The sequence below is a fragment of the Microcaecilia unicolor genome, chromosome 13 (genome assembly GCF_901765095.1).
Source record: "Microcaecilia unicolor chromosome 13, aMicUni1.1, whole genome shotgun sequence".
In the NCBI taxonomy this organism is placed as follows: domain Eukaryota; kingdom Metazoa; phylum Chordata; class Amphibia; order Gymnophiona; family Siphonopidae; genus Microcaecilia; species Microcaecilia unicolor.
In genome coordinates, this window is record NC_044043.1 from 10,630,392 (window position 1) to 10,654,407 (window position 24,016).

Genomic DNA, 24,016 nt, shown 5'->3' on the forward strand with positions numbered 1-24,016 from the left:
AAATAAATCTGTAGGCTCAGGCTGCCTGCTATGTGAATATTCCATCATTGTTTCATTATTGCTACCAGTATTACATATGGGCATTTGCTTTAAACTTTGATTGTTTTAATTTGTTTACACATGGTTTGCTTTTTAAACCCAAAGGTGAATCCTAAGGGTGGTTGAACAATTAGGTATAAACTGTGTTGTTTCAGACTTTACTTGTTTTGGAGTGCTTTGGGTCAAGCTGATCTGTACATCTGCTGTCTGGAATATTGGAAGATGGAAATAAGGAAATAAAAATTAAATTCTGGATGTACTCTGTAGAAGTTATTGTTTAGTTTTGCAATTTGATGGATGCCTGTTCTGGTGTGTGCATGTGATAATCTTTGAATAACTGCCTATACTTATGGCTATGATTTCTGAACATGTGGTATCATTAAAGGACACACTTTTAAATGCCCAGTTGGGTATAAATGCTAGTCTCAACTTTGTCAAATGTTTCAGACATATCCATCTATTTGTTATCCACAACTGAATTCTATTATTCTGTCTCACTATTTTCAAATGTAAGCCACATTGAATCCGACTTTGCTTGGGATAATTTGTGATATAAATGTAAAAAAATATATATGTATACGTTATCCTTTACCTTTTAAGACACTGCCTACCTGCTGGATAGTGATGGCACAAGGCAAGCAACTTTGGTCCAGTGAAGACTAACTCAAAACAACCTGTTCCTTAGCTGGGCCCTAGTATTACCATATTAAAAATGCGACCATACCATGCCTCTGTGGTTATGTTCCACTAAAGCGAATGCTACATACCTGTAGAAGGTATTCTCCAAGGACAGCAGGCTGATTGTTCTCACTGATGGGTGACGTCCACGGCAGCCCCTCCAATCGGAACATTTTCTAGCAAAGTCCTTTGCTAGTCCTCGCGCGCCGATGCGCACCGCGCATGCGCGGCCGTCTTCCCGCCCGAACCGGCTCGTGCTGGCCAGTCTCATATGTAGCAAGACAAAGAGAAGGGAAGACACAACTCCAAAGGGGAAGCGGGCGGGTTTGTGAGAACAATCAGCCTGCTGTCCTCGGAGAATACCTTCTACAGGTATGTAGCATTCGCTTTCTCCGAGGACAAGCAGGCTGCTTGTTCTCACTGATGGGGTATCCCTAGCCCCCAGGCTCACTCAAAACAACAACCATGGTCAATTGGGCCTCGCAACGGCGAAGACATAACTGAGATTGACCTAAAAAATTTACCAACTAACTGAGAGTGCAGCCTGGAACAGAACAAACATGGGCCTAGGGGGGTGGAGTTGGATTCTAAACCCCGAACAGATTCTGAAGAACTGACTGCCCGAACCGACTGTCGCGTCGGGTATCCTGCTGCAGGCAGTAATGAGATGTGAATGTGTGGACAGATGACCACGTCGCAGCTTTGCAAATCTCTTCAATAGTGGCTGATTCAAGTGGGCTACCGACGCTGCCATGGCTCTAACATTATGAGCCGTGACATGACCCTCAAGAGCCAGCCCAGCCTGGGCGTAAGTGAAGGAAATGCAATCTGCTAGCCAATTGGATATGGTGCGTTTTCCCACAGCCACTCCCCTCCTATTGGGATCAAAAGAAACAAACAATTGGGCGGACTGTCTGTTGGGCTGTGTCCGCTCCAGATAGAAGGCCAATGCTCTCTTGCAGTCCAATGTGTGCAGCTGACGTTCAGCAGGGCAGGAATGAGGACGGGGAAAGAATGTTGGCAAGACAATTGACTGGTTCAGATGGAACTCCAACACAACCTTTGGCAAGAACTTAGGGTTAGTGCGGAGGACTACTCTGTTATGATGAAATTTGGTGTAAGGGGCCTGGGCTACCAGGGCCTGGAGCTCACTGACTCTACGAGCTGAAGTAACTGCCACCAAGAAAATGACCTTCCAGGTCAAGTACTTCAGATGGCAGGAATTCAGTGGCTCAAAAGGAGGTTTCATCAGCTGGGTGAGAACGACATTGAGATCCCATGACACTGTAGGAGGCTTGACAGGGGGCTTTGACAAAAGCAAACCTCTCATGAAGCGAACAACTAAAGGCTGTCCTGAGATCGGCTTACCTTCCACACGGTAATGGTATGCACTGATTGCGCTAAGGTGAACCCTTACAGAGTTGGTCTTGAGACCAGACTCAGACAAGTGCAGAAGGTATTCAAGCAGGGTCTGTGTAGGACAAGAGCGAGGATCTAGGGCCTTGCTGTCACACCAGACGGCAAACCTCCTCCATAGAAAGAAGTAACTCCTCTTAGTGGAATCTTTCCTGGAAGCAAGCAAGATGCGGGAGACACCCTCTGACAGACCCAAAGAGGCAAAGTCTACGCTCTCAACATCCAGGCCGTGAGAGCCAGGGACCGGAGGCTGGGATGCAAAAGCGCCCCTTCGTCCTGTGTGATGAGGGTTGGAAAACACTCCAATCTCCACGGTTCTTCGGAGGACAACTCCAGAAGAAGAGGGAACTAGATCTGACGCGGCCAAAAAGGAGCAATCAGAATCATGGTGCCTCGGTCTTGCTTGAGTTTCAACAAAGTCTTCCCCACCAGAGGTATGGGAGGATAAGCATACAGCAGACCCTCCCCCCAGTCCAGGAGGAAGGCATCCGATGCCAGTCTGCCGTGGGCCTGAAGCCTGGAACAGAACTGAGGGACTTTGTGGTTGGCTCGAGATGCGAAGTGATCTACCAAGGGGGTGCCCCACACCTGGAAGATCTGTCGCACTACACGGGAATTGAGCGACCACTCGTGAGGTTGCATAATCCTGCTCAACCTGTCGGCCAGACTGTTGTTTACGCCTGCCAGATATGTGGCTTGGAGCACCATGCCGTGACGGCGAGCCCAGAGCCACATGCTGACGGCTTCCTGACACAGGGGGCGAGATCCGGTGCCCCCCTGCTTGTTGATGTAATACATGGCAACCTGGTTGTCTGTCTGAATTTGGATAATTTGGTGGGACAGCCGATCTCTGAAAGCCTTCAGAGCGTTCCAGAGCGCTCTTAACTCCAGGAGATTGATCTGTAGATCGCGTTCCTGGAGGGACCAGCTTCCTTGGGTGTGAAGCCCATCGACATGAGCTCCCCACCCCAGGAGAGACGCAACCGTAATCAGCATTTTTTGTGGCTGAGGAATTTGGAAAGGACGTCCCAGAGTCAAATTGGACCAAATCGTCCACCAATACAGGGATTTGAGAAAACTCGTGGACAGGTGGATCACGTCTTCTAGATCCCCAGCAGCCTGAAACCACTGGGAAGCTAGGGTCCATTGAGCAGATCTCATGTGAAGGCGGGCCATGGGAGTCACATGGACTGTGGAGGCCATGTGGCCCAGCAATCTCAACATCTGCCGAGCTGTGATCTGCTGTGACGCTCGCACCCGCGAGACGAGGGACAACAAGTTGTTGGCTCTTGCCTCTGGGAGGTAGGCGCGAGCCGTCCGAGAATCCAGCAGAGCTCCTATGAATTCGAGTTTCTGCACTGGGAGAAGATGGGACTTTGGGTAATTTATCACAAACCCCAGTAGCTCCAGGAGGCGAATAGTCATCTGCATGGACTGCAGGGCTCCAGCCTCGGATGTGTTCTTCACCAGCCAATCGTCGAGATATGGGAACACGTGCACCCCCAGCCTGCGAAGTGCCGCTGCTACTACAGCCAAGCACTTTGTGAACACCCTGGGCGCAGAGGCGAGCCCAAAGGGTAGCACACAGTACTGGAAGTGACGTGTGCCCAGCTGAAATCGCAGATACTGCCTGTGAGCTGGCAGTATCGGGATGTGTGTGTAGGCATCCTTTAAGTCCAGAGAGCATAGCCAATCGTTTTCCTGAATCATGGGAAGAAGGGTGCCCAGGGAAAGCATCCTGAACTTTTCTTTGACCAGATATTTGTTCAGGGCCCTTAGGTCTAGGATGGGACGCATCCCCCCTGTTTTCTTTTCCACAAGGAAGTACCTGGAATAGAATCCCAGCCCTTCTTGCCCGGATGGCATGGGCTCGACCGTATTGGCACTGAGAAGGGCGGAGAGTTCCTCTGCAAGTACCTGCTTGTGCTGGAAGCTGTAAGACTGAGCTCCCGGTGGACAATTTGGAGGTTTTGAGGCCAAATTGAGGGTGTATCCTTGCCGGACTATTTGGAGAACCCACTGATCGGAGGTTATGAGAGGCCACCTTTGGTGAAAAGCTTTCAACCTCCCTCCGACTGGCAGGTCGCCCGGCACTGACACTTGGATGTCGGCTATGCTCTGCTGGAGCCAGTCAAAAGCTCGTCCCTTGCTTTTGCTGGGGAGCTGAGGGGCCTTGCTGAGGCGCACGCTGCTGACGAGAGCGAGCGCGCTGGGGCTTAGCCTGGGCCGCAGGCTGTCGAGAAGGAGGATTGTGCCTACGCTTGCCAGAAGAGTAGGGAACAGTCTTCCTTCCCCCGAAAAATCTTCTACCTGTAGAGGTAGATGCTGGATGCTGAAGGCTGCCGGCGGGAGAACTTGTCGAATGCGGTGTCCCGCTGGTGGAGCTGCTCTACCACCTGTTCGACCTTCTCTCCAAAAATATTATCCGCACGGCAAGGCGAGTCCGCAATCCGCTGCTGGATTCTATTCTCCAGGTCGGAGGCACGCAGCCATGAGAGTCTGCGCATCACCACACCTTGAGCAGCGGCCCTGGACGCAACATCAAAGGTGTCATACACCCCTCTGGCCAGGAATTTTCTGCACGCCTTCAGCTGCCTGACCACCTCCTGAAAAGGCTTGGCTTGCTCAGGGGGGAGCGCATCCACCAAGCCCGCCAACTGCCGCACATTGTTCCGCATGTGTATGCTCGTGTAGAGCTGGTAGGACTGAATTTTGGCCACGAGCATAGAAGAATGGTAGGCCTTCCTCCCAAAGGAGTCTAAGGTTCTAGAGTCCTTGCCCGGGGGCGCCGAAGCATGCTCCCTAGAACTCTTAGCCCTCTTTAGGGCCAAATCCACAACTCCAGAGTCATGAGGCAACTGAGTGCGCATCAGCTCTGGGTCCCCATGGATCCGGTACTGGGACTCGATCTTCTTGGGAATGTGGGGATTAGTTAGAGGCTTGGTCCAGTTCGCCAGCAATGTCTTTTTGAGGACATGATGCATGGGTACTGTGGACGCTTCCTTAGGTGGAGAAGGATAGTCCAGGAGCTCAAACATTTCAGCCCTGGGCTCGTCCTCCACAACCACCGGGAAGGGGATGGCCGTAGACATCTCCCGGACAAAGGAAGCAAAAGACAGACTCTCGGGAGGAGAAAGCTACCTCTAAGGAGAGGGAGTGGGATCGGAAGGAAGACCTTTAGACTCCTCGTCAGAGAAATATCTGGGGTCTTCTTCCTCTTCCCACGAGGCCTCACCCTCGGTGTCAGACACAAGTTCACGGACCTGTGTCTGCAACCTCGCCCGACTCGACTCCGTGGAGCCACGTCCACGATGGGGGCGTCGAGAGGTAGACTCCCTCGCCCGCATCGGCGAAGCTCCCTCCGCCGACGTAGTCGGGGAGCCTTCCTGGGAGGCTACGGCAGCCGGTACCGCACGCGGCACCGACGCCGGAGACCTCACCTCGGGCGATGGACCAGCCGGCGCCACACTCGACGGTACCGGTGGCGCAAGCACCGCCGGTACCGGAGGGGTAGGGCGCAACAGCTCTCCCAGAATCTCTGGGAGAACGGTCCGGAGGCTCTCGTTCAGAGTGGCTGCAGAGAAAGGCATGGATGTCGATGCAGGCGTTGACGTCAGAACCTGTTCCGGGCGTGGAGGCTGTTCCGGGCTGTCCAGAGTGGAGCGCATCGACACCTCCTGGACAGAGGGTGAGCGGTCCTCTCGGTGCCGATGCCTACTGGGTGCCGACTTCCTCGGCGACCCAGAGCTCTCGGTGCCGACACGGGAAGGAGACCGGTGACGATGCTTCTTCGACTTCTTGGGACGAAGCATGTCACCGGAGCTTCCCGGCACCGACGAGGAGGACGTAGAATCCAACCGTCGCTTCCTCGGGGCCGAGGCCGAAGGAGGTCGGTCTCGGGGGGGCTGTACCGCAGGAGCCCTCAGGGTAGGGGGAGACCCACCCGAAGGCTCACCGCCACCAGCAGGGGAATGGACAGCCCTCACCTGCACTCCAGACGAAGCACCACCGTCCAACGACATCAGCCGACGAGGTCCCGGTACCACCGACGTCGATGCAGCTGTCCGATGTCTCAGCGCCGATGCAGAGGGCCGATGCCTCGATGCACTGGCGGCCGAGGATGAAGCTCTGGACGCTGAAGACGTCGATGCACTCGATACCCCCGGTGCCGATGCCGACGAAGAGTCCGAGAACAAAACGTTCCACTGGGCCAATCTCGCTACCTGAGTCCGCTTTTGCAAAAGGGAACACAGGCTAACGGCCTGCGGGCGGTGCCCAGCCCCCAAGCACTGAAGACACGACGCGTGCCTGTCAGTGAGCGAGATGACCCGGGCGCACTGGGTGCACTTCTTGAAGCCGCTGGAAGACTTCGATGTCATGGGCGGAAAAATCACGCCGGCGAGATCAAAAGTCGAAATGGCGGAAAAGGCACCCGAAAAACGACCCGAGGCCTAAAAGCGGCCTACCCCGACGACGAAAGAAAACTTACCGGGGCGAAAAAGCTGGAAATAGCGGGGGGGGGGGGGGGGGGGGGGGGGGGGAAAGACTAAAGAGTCTCTTTCCACACACAGAATGGATTTTTTTTTTTTTTTTTGATAACAACACGAAGAACGCACGAGGTCAACTTTGCGGGGCACGACACGGCGAAAACACGACCGTACCGAGCGCGGACAAAAGAAGACTGACGAACACGAGCCGGTTCGGGCGGGAAGACGGCCGCGCATGCGCGGTGCGCATGAGCGCGCGGGGACTAGCAAAGGCCTTTGCTAGTAAAGTGTTCCGATTAGAGGGGCTGCCGTGGACGTCACCCATCAGTGAGAACAAGCAGCCTGCTTGTCCTCGGAGAATCTAAGTTATACTTAGATACGCCTTGTCAACCCAGCCAGTTAGGTTTTGAGGATATTCACAGTGAATATGAATGAGATAGATTTGCATACTAAGGAGACAGTACATGAATATTAGACAAGAGTCTTTATGTTAGTGCCACGCTTATGGACACATATTGTGAGATATTTTAATATTTATATTTTACTAATTTTCACAAAATTGCTGGGTAAGCTGATGCTGTACATTGAGCATGAATGATCTGCCTAAACAAGGGCATATTTTATTACAATTACTGACAGCTCCCAGCTTGTTAACATATATTTTTAGATGTGGCAGTTTGTTCAGGTGAACTACTTTTGTAGTACATTGATTTTTGTTTCCCCAAGATATTGCTTTGTTCAGGTGAAGTAATTCTTTCTTCTTTGAAGAAGAAATTTGCATATGGTTATGACAGAGCTCATTATCAACATTTCTGTTTAATAAGTACAGCATTAACAATTACGGATATTTTCCCCCCACTGGACAAGAGGCAAGAAACTAGTCAGCTGATGACCATAGGCACTAATCAGTGGAAGGTCACTGACATAATGCAATTTGGTCTCTCTGTCTAAGATTTCAACTCAACTAAATTGCTCTATTTTCCTATAAAAAAATAAAAGGATTCTAAGGTTTGAGGGGTAACAAGGGCACTTGAAAGAATAAGCTGCGAGTCTCTGGATACGCCATCTGTAGATTGATGCTGATCTAATATAATAAAACGCACCGTGAACGTTCTAATGAGGACAACGTTCTGTGAAGCCCTGAAGCCATGCCCTGAAGCCATCTGACGTCACTGAAGCTGTAGGGTTCGTGGATTCGTGGTGTGAAGCCTTCAAGCCAGCCAGCCGTCTCTGCCCCGCCCTCGCGAAAAAAACAAACAAATCGGGAAGCGAAACGTCAGGGAAGGAGGCGGCGCTCCCGACGTCTAGCCTTCCCTTCGCTGTGTTCCGCCTTCAAAATAAGGCGGAACACAGCGAAGGGAAAGCTAGACGTCGGGAGCGCCGCCTCCTTCCCTGACGCTTCGCTGCACGAACCGCCACGGAGGTAAAGTTAAAAAGAATAATAAAAAAAAAAAGGGATGCATGGATGCGAGGCATGGATGCGAAGGGGGGGGGGGGGGGAAGAAGAGGGCGGGCCAGGCTGGGACATGGGAGAGAGAGTAGCATGGATGCGAGGGGGGGGGGGGTCATGGAAGGGCGAGAGGGGACTTGCTGGAAAAGGATGAATGGAGGCGGCAGGGGACAGAGGAGCATGGATGGGTATGGATTAGGAGGACAGGGCACAGGGAGAGAAGGGAATTACTGGAAATGGATGAATGGAGGGGGCAGGGGACAGAGGAGCATGGATGGGCATGGATTGGGAGGGCAGGACTCAGGGAGAGAGGGAAATTGCTGGATAGGGAAAAATGGAGGGGCCAGGTGACAGATGAGCATGGATTGGAAGGGCAGGACTCAGGGAGAGGGGAATTGCTGGATAGGGATGAATGGAGGGGGACAGATGGGCATGGATGGATATGGATTGCAGGGCAGCCCTCAGGCAGAGAGGGGAAATGCTGGATAGGGAAAAATGGAGGGGCCAGGTGACAGAGGAGCATGGATGGGCATGGATTGGAAGGGCAGGACTCAGGGAGAGGGGAATTGCTGGATAGGGATGAATGGAGGGGACAGATGGGCATGGATGGATATGGATTGCAGAGCAGGCCTCAGGCAGAGAGGGGAAATGCTGGATAGGGAAAAATGGAGGGGCCAGGTGACAGAGGAGCATGGATGGGCATGGATTGGAAGGGCAGGACTCAGGGAGAGGGGAATTGCTGGATAGGGATGAATGGAGGGGACAGATGGGCATGGATGGATATGGATTGCAGAGCAGGCCTCAGGCAGAGAGGGGAAATGCTGGATAGGGAAAAATGGAGGGGCCAGGTGACAGAGGAGCATGGATGGGCATGGATTGGAAGGGCAGAACTCAGGGAGAGGGGAATTGCTGCATAGGGATGAATGGAGGGGACAGATGGGCATGGATGGATATGGATTGCAGAGCAGGCCTCAGGCAGAGAGGGGAAATGCTAGATAGGGAAAAATGGAGGGCCCAGGTGACAGATGAGCATGGATGGGCATGGATTGGAAGGGCAGGAGTCAGGGAGAGGGGAATTGCTGGATAGGGATGAATGGAGGGGACAGATGGGCATGGATGGATATGGATTGCAGAGCAGGCCTCAGGCAGAGAGGGGAAATGCTGGATAGGGAAAAATGGAGGGGCCAGGTGACAGAGGAGCATGGATTGGAAGGGCAGGACTCAGGGAGAGGGGAATTGCTGCATAGGGATGAATGGAGGGGACAGATGGGCATGGATGGATATGGATTGCAGGGCAGGCCTCAGGCAGAGAGGGGAAATGCTGGATAGGGATGAATGGAGGGGGCAGGTGACAGACAAACATGGATGGCCATGGATTGGGAGGGCAGGGCTCAGGGACAGAGGGGAATTGCTGGAAAAGGATGAATGGAGGGGGCAGGGGACAGATGGCCATGGATTGGGAGGGCACGGCTCACACTCTCTCTCTCATATACAATGTCTTTCTGACTCTCACTCTCACACACTCTGTCTCACACTGTATCACATTCACTCTCTATGTGCCACACAGTCACTCACACACTCGCTTGGTGTCATACACTCACTCTCACAGAGAATCTGTGTCTCACACACACTCTCTCTCTTGCCCACACACACACACTCTCATTCTCACACTGTCTCTCACATACACACTTGCACACACTCTCATTCTCACACACACTCTCTCACAAACACACTCACACCCAGACTCACTCTCTCTCTCACACACTCACACTTTCACTCTGACTCTCAAACAGTCACTCTCACATACACTCTCCCAAACATACACACTCCAAGGAAAACCTTGCTAGCGCCCGTTTCATTTGTGTCAGAAACGGGCCTTTTTTACTAGTATTAGAATAATTGGTGAAAAAGAGGGACAGATATATGCAATGATATTTTAAGGCCAGTTTTTATTGTAATTAAACAGTGTTCTGTAGTAATAGGAACTTCTGTATAACTATGATGCTTAATGCCATTAAACAAGATCTTAAGCTTATCAATTGATGCTTATACATTGTTTATATATTGAAAGACAATTTTGAACAATTTATTGTTAATCACTATACTGGTAACAGATGTAGTTAGAAGCAGTTTTTCTCTCTCTTATATCCTTGCTTTTTTTGTTAATCTAAAAAATCAAAAGCTAAACAACTAGCTTTTCCTTCTCCCCTCTCCTTGCCCTTTCTGTTAATCTAAAAAGTCCATAGCTAAACACCCACAAGAAAGACAAATTCTATAATACTTTCCAAGACTACGTCAATGTTTATTTGCAAATGTCCTGTTCCTTCTTAATATTCAAACAACCTAAGTTGGAAGCAGAGTGCTGAAATTATAAACAGTGCTGCTGTGCTACCCGTAATTTGTTTTATACTTACTATTTCTGTTTTTCTATCAGATTCCAGGCCAGAATCAAACTGCAGAGCTCTAATGAAATATACAGCTATAGCACTCGCCTTATCCAAGGTATTAGCTGCAAAGAAAAACACCTGCTTGTAACGTACCTTCAGAACCATTTCTTCGTTTCGGTACTTCCTGAAATAGTCTGTTCAGGTTCTGGCCTGGATTCTCTGTTGAAAAACAAGTTTGGTAAGAACAAAACAATCAGGGGATGGTTGTTCTGAGGTCATGGAATGTGTGATATGAAATCCTACTAAAAATGCATGTTGTTAATGCAATGTTTCATGATTTCCATGGGTCTTAAAGTGCCCCTTGGTGATAAAATTCTAACATACGATCTCTCAGTGGCTCATATGTAAGTGCTTGATGAACTTCTGGTCAAGTTTGATCAGTTTCTGAGTAAAAGCACCCCTTATATATTCTACTACTGCACAAAGCAAACAGAATCCAGAGCACAGAATATGGCTCCTTCTTGGGCTAATGTCCTCAAATAATTGGGTTAACATTGCCCATACTCTTAAAAATAAAAATGGAAACCCAAAATATGCCACACAAAATAAATCCAATATGAAACAATGGGTACCCAAAAATAGACATTTTCTCTCCTTATCAATGTCTAAATTCCCATGTTTTCGTATTTTTTTTAATCTAAATTTTTTATCCCATTGGAAGATTTCAAATGTATTAACAAAGCTACACAATTTATCTTTTGCTTGCCCACTAGTGTGGATTGGAATGCCTACAATCTAGAGACCTTTCAAGAATGAAACCCAGGGGGGTTGTTTACTAAAGCTTAGCTCGAGTTATCTGCAGGAGGGCCCATAGGAATAAAATGGGCCCTGCTGCAGATAATGCGAGCTAAGCTTTAGTAAACACCCCCCCCCCCTCCAGTGTTAAACCAATGGATTATGGTCTAAGGGGCCCTTTTATTAAAGCTTAGTGCATGCCAATGGACATCAGGGCAAGCTAAATGATGAACGTTCTATTTTATATCTATGTTCGCTAGCGCACACTAAGCTTTAGTAAAAAAGCCCCTAAGTTTGGTAGTGTCTTTGAGGCTGATGTACTAAAACCTGAAAAAACATTATGCACTATTTGTGAAATAGCAAGAGAAACGTTTCTATCAAGACTTAAAAACATATAAGCCCAACAGAAAAACAGCACATGAATAGAGGTGCAATTTCTTTTTATTTCTGCAATAGTTGATCTGCAAAGCTAATACAAGTGATAGCTGTTAATATGGATCTAAAAAGCAGATAATGCACCAAATTAGAAGCCTTGTGGTTAACATGCAGAGCAGCTAAAATTCTCTGCATTAGCTGCACAGTTGCTTTCTCCAAAGTGCCATGGAAGCTCCTAAGAGATACCACAGAGGTTTTGCAGCTAATGCGGGTTAACTTTTGCTGTTAATGTGCATTAACCACAAATCTTAACAGAGTATGGTAAGCAGGGCCCTTGGGTAATATTTCACAAGCTGCTATGAATGATTCCACACTGCATCGGTTCCTCATTCTATTAATCTGAATAAACTTGTGGCTGCAAAAAGCTACATACAAAAGTTTACTTGTAGCAAATGTGAAATACTCTGCAATACCATGCATTATTTTGGGTTTATTGTGTGAAGTGTCATTCTTCATTTTAGTACATCACCCTCTTTTTAATTCCCATGCAAATGTAAAGGAGAGGTTTACAGAATTTCAAATTCAGGAAAAAGCATTTTTATGAGATGTTATATAAGACTTGCTTTTTATCATTCTAAAATAAAACCGATTATAGGAAAGATGTAGCTTTCCATCAACTGGTAATTCAGTAGAAATGGACTGGAACATAAACACTACGCATACACAGCACCCACAATCTCATTTCTACACATTAACTTTTAACTCTAGAAGGATATTATATTTCTATTTACACGCTGTAACACTCAAGAAAGTTGGGAAAAAAATCAGGTAAACAGACCATAAAGACTTAAGCTATTCTTAGGAGAGTAACTCTATATAAATTAAAATGTCTGGAGAAGTCAGAAATGTAGAGCTACATTTAAGATGGAGATGATTCTGCCAAATATAACCTTCAAAACTGAGGACAGATGACCAGCCCAAAGGCATTCATATGTCAGTGAGGTAAGATGCATTTATCTAAGGGCTTTCGCTTCTATAATTTTGCTGTTTTACGTTCTTTACATTCATTTATTTGTGTTTAAATGGATAAATTATTTCCCCTGGCCACTTCTTTAATGATCCAGTGCAGTGGTTTTCAAACTATAACTGTGATCCTCCATGAACAGTGGCATGTGCGGAATAAAAATATTATAAATAAACCTTCCCTGGGGACCCCCAGTTAGTCTGATTTTCAGGATGTGTAGAGTGAAAATGCCTAAGACAAATATGCATGCAAATCTGTCTTTCATTATTAGTGCCCTGACAACCCTACTGTCTGGGAGTCCCCCAGGCTAGGTTGGGAACCAGTAGCCATACTTAAAACACACTCCACTTGAGTTTCCATGAGATCCATAATGAACATACAACATGAGATGTTCATGCATATTAATTGTGAAACTCCTAAAAATCAGACTGGTTGGGTGTGTCCCAGGGTCTGGATTGAGAACCACTAGTCTAGTTATTAGATCTATATGCTATATTTCAAACTCTTGGGCTGAAATCTTGACTGTCAATGAGTAAGTATGTGAGACTTTCAGTCAAGTCATTTTACCTATCAGTGATATAGGTCACCTAACGAGGTGAATGTTAATGAGCAATTGAGTACCACACATTTAAAAACTATGATTGTGATCACAAAGCTACATTCATATATCTTAATAAAATACTCATTTTTAAATTGTGTGCTCTCTGCGACTCTCCTGAGAGAATTTCCATCAAACATTAAAGACTGAATATTGGTAAGATGAAATAAAGCAAATGATTATTCTTTAGCTACAAGATTTGAAATCTGGTTTTGGTTTACAACTTTCCACTCCACTGTTTTACCACAAATATGGGAAAATTTCAATGTAATGGAACATACAGTACGAGAAACCTATTTCAGAACAGAATTGGTAGATCATGGGATAGAAAAATCAGTTCTTGAAGGATAAGAATAGGTTTAGTATTTAGCATGCCCGTAACAAATATTTGTGACACTCACATGCATGCACTTTCTCTATTTTAAATAAGAGCATTCACACATTTTTATGTTTCTGAACATGTGATCTGAGGAAGATCATATAGTTTGTTTTCTTTCTAATTTTAATTCTCATCTCCTCCACTCCTTCATGCACACACAAACATTTAAATAGATGAAAATTACTCCTCACCTCTTTGCCTTCCTTGGATGCTGCGTAATGCCAAGATATTCTGCTCATCTGATAAGAATTGCTTCATCTTGTGGAATGGTTCTTTCCCTCGCACTGTTAACTTATTCCATGGTTTAGGCCGTGCTAGTATCTCACTCACAGACCCCTGTGACAGTCCCAAGACATAATGTCCAAATATTCGCTGCCCAATATTGTGCTTGATCAACTGCTCTTTCACTTGACGTGCAATTTCTGCAGTGTCCATGTCCTCACCTTCAGAGATGCTCCCAGCACTTTCTGACTGGCTGGGAGATGGGGCCATACCATTCACATCTGGACTTTGTTGTTGCAGTGGACTTTGGGAAGATATGGAGTTTGTGCTGTATGGACCTGTTGAAAAAAGCATGCTTGTGCTTCCTGCTTCCTGCATTGCCTTGGTGTAGAAGGACTGCATTAGCTGTCGCTGGAGAAGAGAATTTAGTGCAAATTTTCCGGTAGAGGCCAGGGGTAAGGAAGGGCTTGCCAAGGATGAGCTGAAAAAGTCTTGACTTAAACCCGTTGGTGAGAACTGATGGGTACCATTAGTATTTGAAGCCTGCTCCCCCACATTACGGAGCAACTTAGGAGGGGAGGCCGGCAAAGGTGCAGGACGCCGACTCTCAGGCTGGTCTTTCCCTTTTCTCCTGGCTGACCCTACAAGAAAGGTCAAACATAATGCATTATGGGGGATTAAAAAGGGAAAAAACAAGATAAAAACGCAAAGTTTGCCCAACAATGTGAAAAAAGTGCATTTTTTTTAAACTAGGGCCAATTAGGTTTTTATATTGAATTTTCAATAAGCCAAACAAGGCCCCCCAAAAAAGATAAACAAGCAACATGCATTTCATGTTTGTACCTTTCTTGTACAGTATGTAGCAGCCTGGAGAATTCTCCCCTACATCCATTTAAGCTCTAAACTTATTATGTATATGTAGGTACACAAAAAATGATTTTCAGATATTAACCTGGTTACAATCTGTCATTTACAACATTATTAAAAAGAACTGCCTGAATCTACAACAAACATTAACATTTCAGAACATAAGGATGTTATGAAACACACAGTACTTAGAACTATGTGAAATCCAAATGCTCTCATGAAGTCACATATGTTCTAAAGTGCAACAACTTATGTCAGTGATTGCTCTCAATATTTTAGCAGCTTCACAAACCAGAAGAATATTTTCTGCTAAATACATGGCAAATTATCACGGAACATTAAAAAAAAAAACCCCAGTTATGCTATAAAAGCTGAGAAATGCAGAACTATTGTCTTCTTAAACACCCATGTACAACATTATGATAAATGCTATTTTGTAGTCAATCTGAACTACTTCTGAAGGGCACAGCACCTAAATAAAACAGAAAATGAGATTATTACGTGCTTTGCTTCTCATGCAAACACTGCACCATGCTCTGGGAAGAAAATACTTGAAAGGCATTATGGTAACAGCCTCAAAATTTACTGTCTACTCGTAATTGCTTCTTTTTTTCAGCCAGGACAGTGTTTCCAAGATGCATTCTATTATCCAACATATAAAATGGGAAAGTAACACATATTATTCAAGATGCCTGATCATTAATCTTGCTGTCACTTCTGCTAACATGGGCACTCATCTACTGGTCCTCTCCTACTCCTTACCCATCACCACAGAAGTTCATCCCTGCAAGCAATCCAAGCTACCTGTAGGTGAAATCACATACACCTACCACTCAGGTCACTATTTGTGATACGCAATGTGGCATTCTCCGACTGCAGGGTACGATTTTTCTCCAGAAGCAGTACTTCCAGTGGTTTAGACGCATCCTAAATAAACCAAAATGCAAATTTTATTTCTTGTAATGTAAAGCAATCCCAAAGCAGACTCTCACTAGATTAAGAAGATTCTCCTACCATAAGAACACAAGAATAGCCATACTGGGTCAGACCAAAGGTCCATCTAGACCAGTATCTTGTTTCCAACCGTGGCCAATCCAGGTCACAAGTACCTGGCAGGAATGCTAGCATTTGTAACACTGTAACAATAGAATTGTGGTAATATTACGCAATAAACAGATATAGTAACATAGTAGATGATGGCAGATAAAGACATGTGCGGTCCATCCAGTCTGCCCAACAAGATATAATGACTTATGAGTCTACAGTACTTTACAAAATAAAGCTCCTTAATATTTCTACTTCTGAAAGCTTCTATATATGTTTTTTCTTAGTGGAATCACAGTTTCTTATATCCTTTGGCCTATTCTTTTAAATCAACTATTTCTCTTATCATTGTATATATGTCACATTGAATTGTTTTTAATCTTAAAAGAAAACGTGAAGTAGACAGAGAAACTGTTAATACCTAATATAGTTTTTGAATTATTAATTAATGTATTTAAGGACCAAAGAGGCCTTTTTACTAAATGCATTAAGCAATAATGTGCGCTTAATGCAAGGAAAAAGTGAAGTTACTCATCTGTAGCAGGTGTTAGCAGAGGACAGCAGGACAGGTATTCATACTTGGGTGATATCATCCGATGGAGCCTGGTGCAAACACTGGCTAGCGTGCAGATATTTCAAGAACTTTCTAGCAGCATCCCACTGCACATGTGTGGGTGCCTTCGCATCCAAATGTGAGCACAGGTCCTTCAGTCAGTAATATAGCTAAAGGAATACAACTCTTAGGAGAGGTGTGAAGCTGTGTGAGAATACCTGGCCTGCTGTCCTCGGAGAACATCTGCTAAAGATAAGTAACTTTGCTTTCTCCGAGGACAAGCAGGCCCAGTTGTATTATCACATGTGGGAATCTCTATTTACCAGGCTCACGAAAAACAACAATGCTAGGAAAACAGGAATTTGAAATGTCAAGACCTCAAAGTCAATTAACCTGAAACTATATACACACTAGTTGTGAAGGTGAAGCCTAGAACATAACAAAACTAGGCCTAGGAGGGTGAAGCTGGATTCTAGACACCAAACAGGTTCTGCAGTACTGTCTGACAAAACTGGCTGTCATGTCAGGCATCCTGCTCAAGGCAGAAGTGAGATGTGAATATGTAGACTGAAGACCACGTCACAGCATCGCGAATCTCCTTAATAAAGGCTGACCTCAAGTGGACTACCAACGTTGCCATGGCTCTGACATTATGAGCTATGATATAGAGTCAGCCCAGCCTGGACATAAGTAAAGGAGAAGCAATCTGCTAGCTAACTGGAAATTGTGCATTTGTCGATGGCTACCCCCATCCTGTTATGATGAAACTTAGTGTAAGATAGATCAACTACTCGGGCCTGAGGGTCACTGACTCTGCAAGCTGCAGTGACCACCACTAAAAACACAACATTCCAAGTCAGATACGTCGGATGACAGAGTCAAGCAGCTCAAAAGAAGCTTTCATCAGCTGGGTGAGGACAGAGTGGGAGGTTTGATGGGGGGGCTCTGTCAGTATCAAACTTCTCATAAACTAGATGCTGTACAAAGATGGGCTTACATCCTACACAAAAATGGTAAACACTAATTGCACAAAGATGAACACTTACAGAGTTGGTTTTCAAGAAAGAGGTATTCAAGCAGTTTTTGTGTAGGACAAGAAGATTTAAATACTTGCCCTCACACCAGAGTGCAAACCTCTTGCACTTGGAACAATATCTTTGTTGTTGAGATGAGTGGCAAAAAGATCCACTGAGGGGGTGCCCCACTCTCAAAAGATCTTGCAGGCTACGCCAATACTGAGAGACCATTCATGAGGTTGCATTACCCTGCTCAGTCTGTCTGCCAGGCTGTTGTCCTTTCCCACTAAGTATGTGGTTCTCAGGACCATCTCATGACATGCAATATGGAGGCTATGTGGTCCAACAATCTCAAAATTTGCCACACTGTGACCTGCTTGCTACTTCAGACCTTTGAGGCGATTGCTACCAAGGTATCCCCTCTTTCATGGGGCAGAAAAGCTCAATCTTGCACTGTATTGAGCAGAGCTCCTATGTACTTAAATTGCTGAACTGGGAAAAAATGAGACGTGGGGCAGCTTATGATGAACTGTAGTAGCTCCAGCACCTGAATAGTTCTCTGCATTGACTCTTGCGCCCCCTCCTGCTATGTGATCTTGACCAGCCAACTGTTAAGGTAGGGAAACATGATACTGGTAGAGGTGTTCCCCTAGTCGAAATCTGAGATACTTCCTGTGACTGGAAAGTATCAAAATGTGGCTATAAGCTACCTTAAGCCCAGAGAGCATAGCCAATCCTGTTCTTGAATCATGGGGAGAATGATGCCCAGGGAAATCATCCTGAACTTTTTCTTTGACCAGGAATTTGTTCAGGGCCTTTAAGTCTACCATGGGATGGAATCCTCACATTTTCTTGGGCACAAGGAAGTACCTGGAATAGAATCCCTTCCTTTCTTCCCCTGGTGGCACAGGTTCGACCACACTGGCCTGTAGAATGGCAGCGATTTCCTCTACAAGTACCTGCTCGTGTGGAGAGCTGATGTAAGATGAACTTGGTGGGCAATTTGGTTGTTGTTGATTCCAATGAAGTGTGTAACCGAGACACTATTTGAAGAACCCACCAGTCGAAGGTCACATGGCCACTTTTGATGGAAAAAAACTGAGTCTCTCCCCTACGGAAGGCCACCCAGGATGGTTACTTGGACTGCGGCTATGATCTATCGGAGCCAGTCAAAAGCTTTGCCCTTGCTTCGACTAGAAAGCCGGATGGGGCTTCTGTGGTTGGGACTGATGAGGGAGAGAACTCTGGGACTGGGGCTCCTGGGCAAAGTGATTAAGAAGCGGAAACCTATGCCTTTGAAAGTAGGAGGGCTGCCACCTAGGTCCACTAAAAAGTCTCGTAGTAGAGGAGGATGCAACTGGAGGCTGATAAAGAGGGACTAGATGGTGTTGGTGTGCTTCTTTATGAGGTCAGCAACCTCCTCCACCTTGTCTCCCAAAAGATTACCTCCTCGGCAAGGTACATAAGCATTGCCATACTGGGACCAAAGGTCCATCAAGCCCAGCATCCTGCTTCCAACAGTGGCCAACCCAGGTCACAAATACCTGGCAAGATCCCCAAAAAGTACAAAACATTTTATACTGCTTATCCCAGATATAGTGGATTTTCCCCAAGTCCAATTTAATAATGGTCTCTGTCCGCTTACCTCTCTTGAACTGCTGGTTCTAGGTCAGAGACACGCAGCCATGAGAGCCTGCAAATCGAGCAATATACCATCTCTCTGCACCCATCTTTCAGTGGCTTTGTAATGGCATGGCTTTCTGACGGAAATCAGCGCAAGTAAAAAATGGTCCTACTGGAGAATGAGAAAAGTAGAAGTATGTTCAGAGCGGCAGAGTCTGGTGGGGCCAAGATGGTGCCGATTGAATCGAAGGTGCATGAAGACTCAGGATTGGAATCAGATGAGGTGGCAGGAGTGGTAAGGAGTCACGATTTTAAAAAATGGTTTAGGACCTGTGAACCAATTTTAAGCTACTGCGGCAGGACTCAAAACACACCTCATGGGACATCAAGAGAGAGATCATGAATCTCTCCACAAAACTGGAGCTGGAGGAGCGTGTTGCACAGTGCAAGGAACACGTGGAGGACCTAAAGGCCTACCAGGATAATCAAAGCACTGATACTAAAACCCTATGGGAATGTGTGGAGGACCTTGAAAAGAGATCCCGAAGGTGCAATCTCCAGTTTAGGGGAATTCCTGAAGAGGCTGCATATGCTAACTGTGCTAAAGTAATGCAGGACATTGTCATGCACTTGTTACAAACTGCTGAGCCAGACACTCCTGTGAGTCGAGACATTAAAATTGGGCCCGAGATGCAATAATATGGCCCAGGACATAGTGATCTGCTTTTCCAACTACCCACTTCAAGAAAGAATTCTGCATTTGAGCAGGTCATATGTGTTGCCATACTGGGACAGACCGAAGGTTCATTGAGCCCAGATCCTGTTTCCAACAGTGGCCAATCCAGGTCACAAGTACCTGGCAAGATCCCAAAACAGTACAATAAATCTGATGCTGCTTATCCCAGAAATACACAACTATAAATAGGGAGAGCAAATTACTCCAACTGTCACGCAGGCACAATGTGCCATATTTGTATCAAACCTTTGCACTTGTGACACTGTATAATCATTGACTGCCCCCAACCTCCAATAGTGCTCGTAATTTGCTCATAGTGTAATAACTATTACCATATAAAAGAAGTCCATATATACCAGGTGCTCACAACAATTTCATTTTTTATGTTTTTTTGTTGCGCACTACTGTTGAAACTCTGCAGTTTAGAAAAACAAACACAGTTGAAGAAACTTAGTGGTAATGCAAAAATTCAACTTATCTGAATGTCGCTCAGAGCTACAGACCACTATGTTATCTTTTCAATACGTGTAATTGTGGATCTCTTGTGCTCCGAAGGTTTCACTTGTCAACATTTAAAAATATCTCCGGTGTCCGTGTCAGCCCGACAGGAGCCTGTTTCGCACTCTCATGCATTGTCAAGGGAAATCAGCACAAATCTATTAAAACATGGAGAACATAAGGTTAACTGTTGGATAATCTTTGATTTTGCATACCTTTATTTGCTAATGGCGTCTGGTCTCACTTTTAAAAGCAACCGGTGCAGACAAGGAGCCCAAAAAAATGGCGCTGGCGTTCTTTACTTTTAAAACCTACAAATCTCCGCCTACTCTGCATGACGTCCAGAGTAAGCTGTTCTAAATTAAAAGAAACAGTTCCAATGAAGATGCGTGTTAAGTCCATTGGGCTCTAGTGTATCCAAACGATAGATCCACTGAGTTTCTCTCTGCAGTAACAACCTGTCAATATTGCCACCACGTACATTTGGAATAACACGATCAATAGCTATGCATCGTAGGGACTCGCTCGAATGTTGTTTCCTGATGCAATGTTGAACGAGCGGAGCCCCAATGCTATTTGCTGCTATTCGTGATCTATGCTCAACCATTCTAGCATTTAAAGATCTGCTAGATTTGCCTATATATGCCATGCCGCAAGGACATACAATGTAATATATAATATGTGTCGTACGGCATGTAGTTTGATGTTTTAATGGATACATTTGACCATTTGGCAGAAATTTATAGATTCAATGGTTAAAGCACGTTTTGCATCCTGTTTTATTACATTTGGTGTGGCTTCCCTGCCTAATATTGGCAGCCATTTCTGATGTTGGAAGATCTGCTGGACATAAAATTTCACTGAGATTGCGTGCTCGTGAGAAAGCTGTTCTCATATGAGCACGCATAATATCCCAATGTTGCTTAATTCGTGAGGCTGCTTCACCACCTTGCACATATCTCATAATGAAAGTCATAACTTGATCATCTTGCGACTCTTGTTTCTTGTCTTGCAGTAATAGGTCTCTGTTGATGTACTTAGCCCTGGTGTAAGCACATTTAAGAACTCCTTTAGGGTATCTTCGATGTAACAATCTGGAGCCAAAAATCTGAGCTTGCTGTCGAAAATCCCCGTCATCTGTACATATACGTTTAAACCGTAAAAATTGGGAAAACGGCAAGCTATCCCAAAGTGTTCTGAAATCCCAGAAATAAGCAGTGGATTTTCCCCAAGTCCATTTTAATAATGGCTTACGGACTTTTCTTTTAGGAAGCTATCCAAACCTTTTCTAAACACCGCAAACTGCTTTTACCACATTCTCTGGCAACAAATTCCAGAGTTTAATTACACGTTGAGTAAAGAAATATTTTCCATGATTCGTTTTAAATTTAGTATCAGAGGTATACAGAGCCACTGAAAGATGGGTGCAGAGAGGGTATATTGCTCAAATTAGCAGCATCCCTTGCAGAGCTTCATCCCCGGGCTACCATCTCTGGTGCTGACATTACTTCCTCCCACTTATGTCCCAGCATCCAATACAGTGGAGATATTCCAAGACTTCTCCACAATAACACTAAGGAAGTGGAGGGACTTTGCTGGGGTGACAAAGTTTTTACGAGAGTACAACCTGAAATATAAATGGAACTTCCCATTCAGTTTGATTTTTACAGTCGGTGGAGTTACCAAGCATGAGTAAATTCCAGAGGATATTTGGTGAGCATTAGACCAGATGAAAGTGGAGAATTTGCCAAAGGAGGTGATGGCCTTACCAGAATGCAGGGGCCCCACTTAAGGAGCAACCCGATGACATAAGATGGTAAAGGCTAAACTGCATTCTTGGTCTACCACCTCTTCAAAAGCTACACGTCCGCAAAGTATCTCTGTGGAATTCACCTGAGAGAAGCTAGAATCATTTAGCTTGGTTGAATGGTGCATGTCAGACGTTCCACGGTTGGGCCTTGGTTCATTGGCCAGTATCTTAACTTTTCTTGTTTTTTTTTCTGACTCGAAGATCTGGACTCTACCTGTGACACACGAGAAGTGACCCTGCTTTCAAAGGACTCCCCCAGTGGTCTTGAGGAGTGGGAACCAAGTGTGCACCAGACTTATGGATCATCTATGTTGTTGAAGTGTTCTGTAGTGGGGGAGGGGGGAATTGTTGAACCCTTTGGGGCTATTCTATTGGTTGAACATAGTGTTCAGAGTGGGGGGAGGGATACCCTGAGGTATCTCATGTGCCACCCTTAGTGCTGATGGGCACTACCTTCATGGTTAGTTCCAAACTCATGAGTGTTGGTAACATAGGTCTGGGTTTTGAGGGTGAGAAGGGAGAAGGGAGGGAGGAATGATCAGTGGAAGGGGAGGGGGGAGGGAACGGGTGTGGCTGTATAAGTGTGTGTGGCATGAATGCACAAAGCACATTAACTGGTTGATTCAGATGCTTATACTACACGAGCTATAAAAGGGACATGTCTAATGTTAAGGTATTGGCACCATAAATGTCAAATGTCTTAATTATCCCATGAAGTGGAACCTTTTGTTTAAAGAGTGTAAGCGCCTGGTCTTAGGGGTAGTGTTTGTCCAGGAAACCCACTTCACTCGTAGTGGGGAGCACATGCTGACGGCACAGGGACTACCATCACATATTTTTTAGTTCCTCCAAAGATGGGAAGAAAAAAAGAGGGGTGTTGTTATACTAGTCCACTGACACCTGGCTCTTCCAAGTAGGCACCTTACAACAAGATGACAATGGGAGGTTCTTACTTCTTAATGGGACGTTTCATGGGGAAGCGATTACCTTGATTAATATATATGGGCCTAGTGATAATCCTCATGCCTTTTGGAGAATACATGGAAAGACTATCTTAGCTAAAGCAGTCAGCCACATTTTAACAGCTGGGAACCTCAATTTTGTCCCAAATCCCAGGTGAGATTGACACACTTCTAGTCAGTTCTTGCATACTAGATTAAGTAAAGTTTTTTCTAAATTAATTAAGGCGTTGAAACTAACTTACCTATGAAGAACATTAAATCCCAAATCCAAAGGGTACCCTTTCTACTCTCAGGTTTATGATAACTACTCCAGGATTGACTTAATATGGAGGGATGGATATTGATTAGCTAAGACTGTTCAGGTCTGTATTGACAATATTTCCTGGGACCATGCACCATGCTGGTGCTCATTCTCTAGTGGCTCTCAATATAAAGTCTCATCCTTTTGGCGGTTAAACAAATCTCTCCTGGCTGACCCTAGAGTACGCAAGGACATCACTACAGAACTGCAGCAGTTCATGACAGTCAATGATATAGGGGAGGTCAAGTGAGGTTATGCTATGGGAGAGTCTTAAAACCATTCTCCAATGAGTTTTTATTAAGTGGGGGGCCAGGAAGAAAAGGGAAAAGCAGGCTCAGGAACAGGCATTACATCAAAGACTTGTCTCCCTAGAGTGCTCTTATCTTAGGAAACCTTTACGGGAAATTAACCAGGTGTGGGGGAAACTGCAACATAGCAATTAGAGCAAATCGAATTTCAACTTAGACTACTTAAGCAATCCCATTATGATCAAGGTAACAAAGCAGGGCAACTGCTGGCTCGTCGGCTCAGGAAGAAACAGCTAGATACGAGTATAATGAAAATCCAGAATGCTAAAGGGGATCTCCTTATTAAAGAGCTGCCCGGTTCCTGGAACTTTATATACAGTTATATGCTACTGACAAGTAATATCACACCATTGAAGAAATTGTTTACTTGATTATTTGCATATCAGGCAATTAACTTATTGAATTCCCTTCCATTTAAAAAAACAAAGGCATACGATTAGTTAGGATA

General features: G+C 45.6%; 1 protein-coding gene across 1 annotated transcript in view; it reads right to left on the reverse strand.

Annotated features, from left to right (window-relative positions):
* Positions 1-24,016, reverse strand: part of CUX1 (cut like homeobox 1) — an 804,986-nt gene that overhangs the window by 292,641 nt on the left and 488,329 nt on the right. The window contains 3 exon segments of the mRNA XM_030186246.1: positions 10,611-10,676; positions 13,820-14,491; positions 15,548-15,644. Coding sequence (XP_030042106.1) covers positions 10,611-10,676; positions 13,820-14,491; positions 15,548-15,644 — 835 coding nt within the window.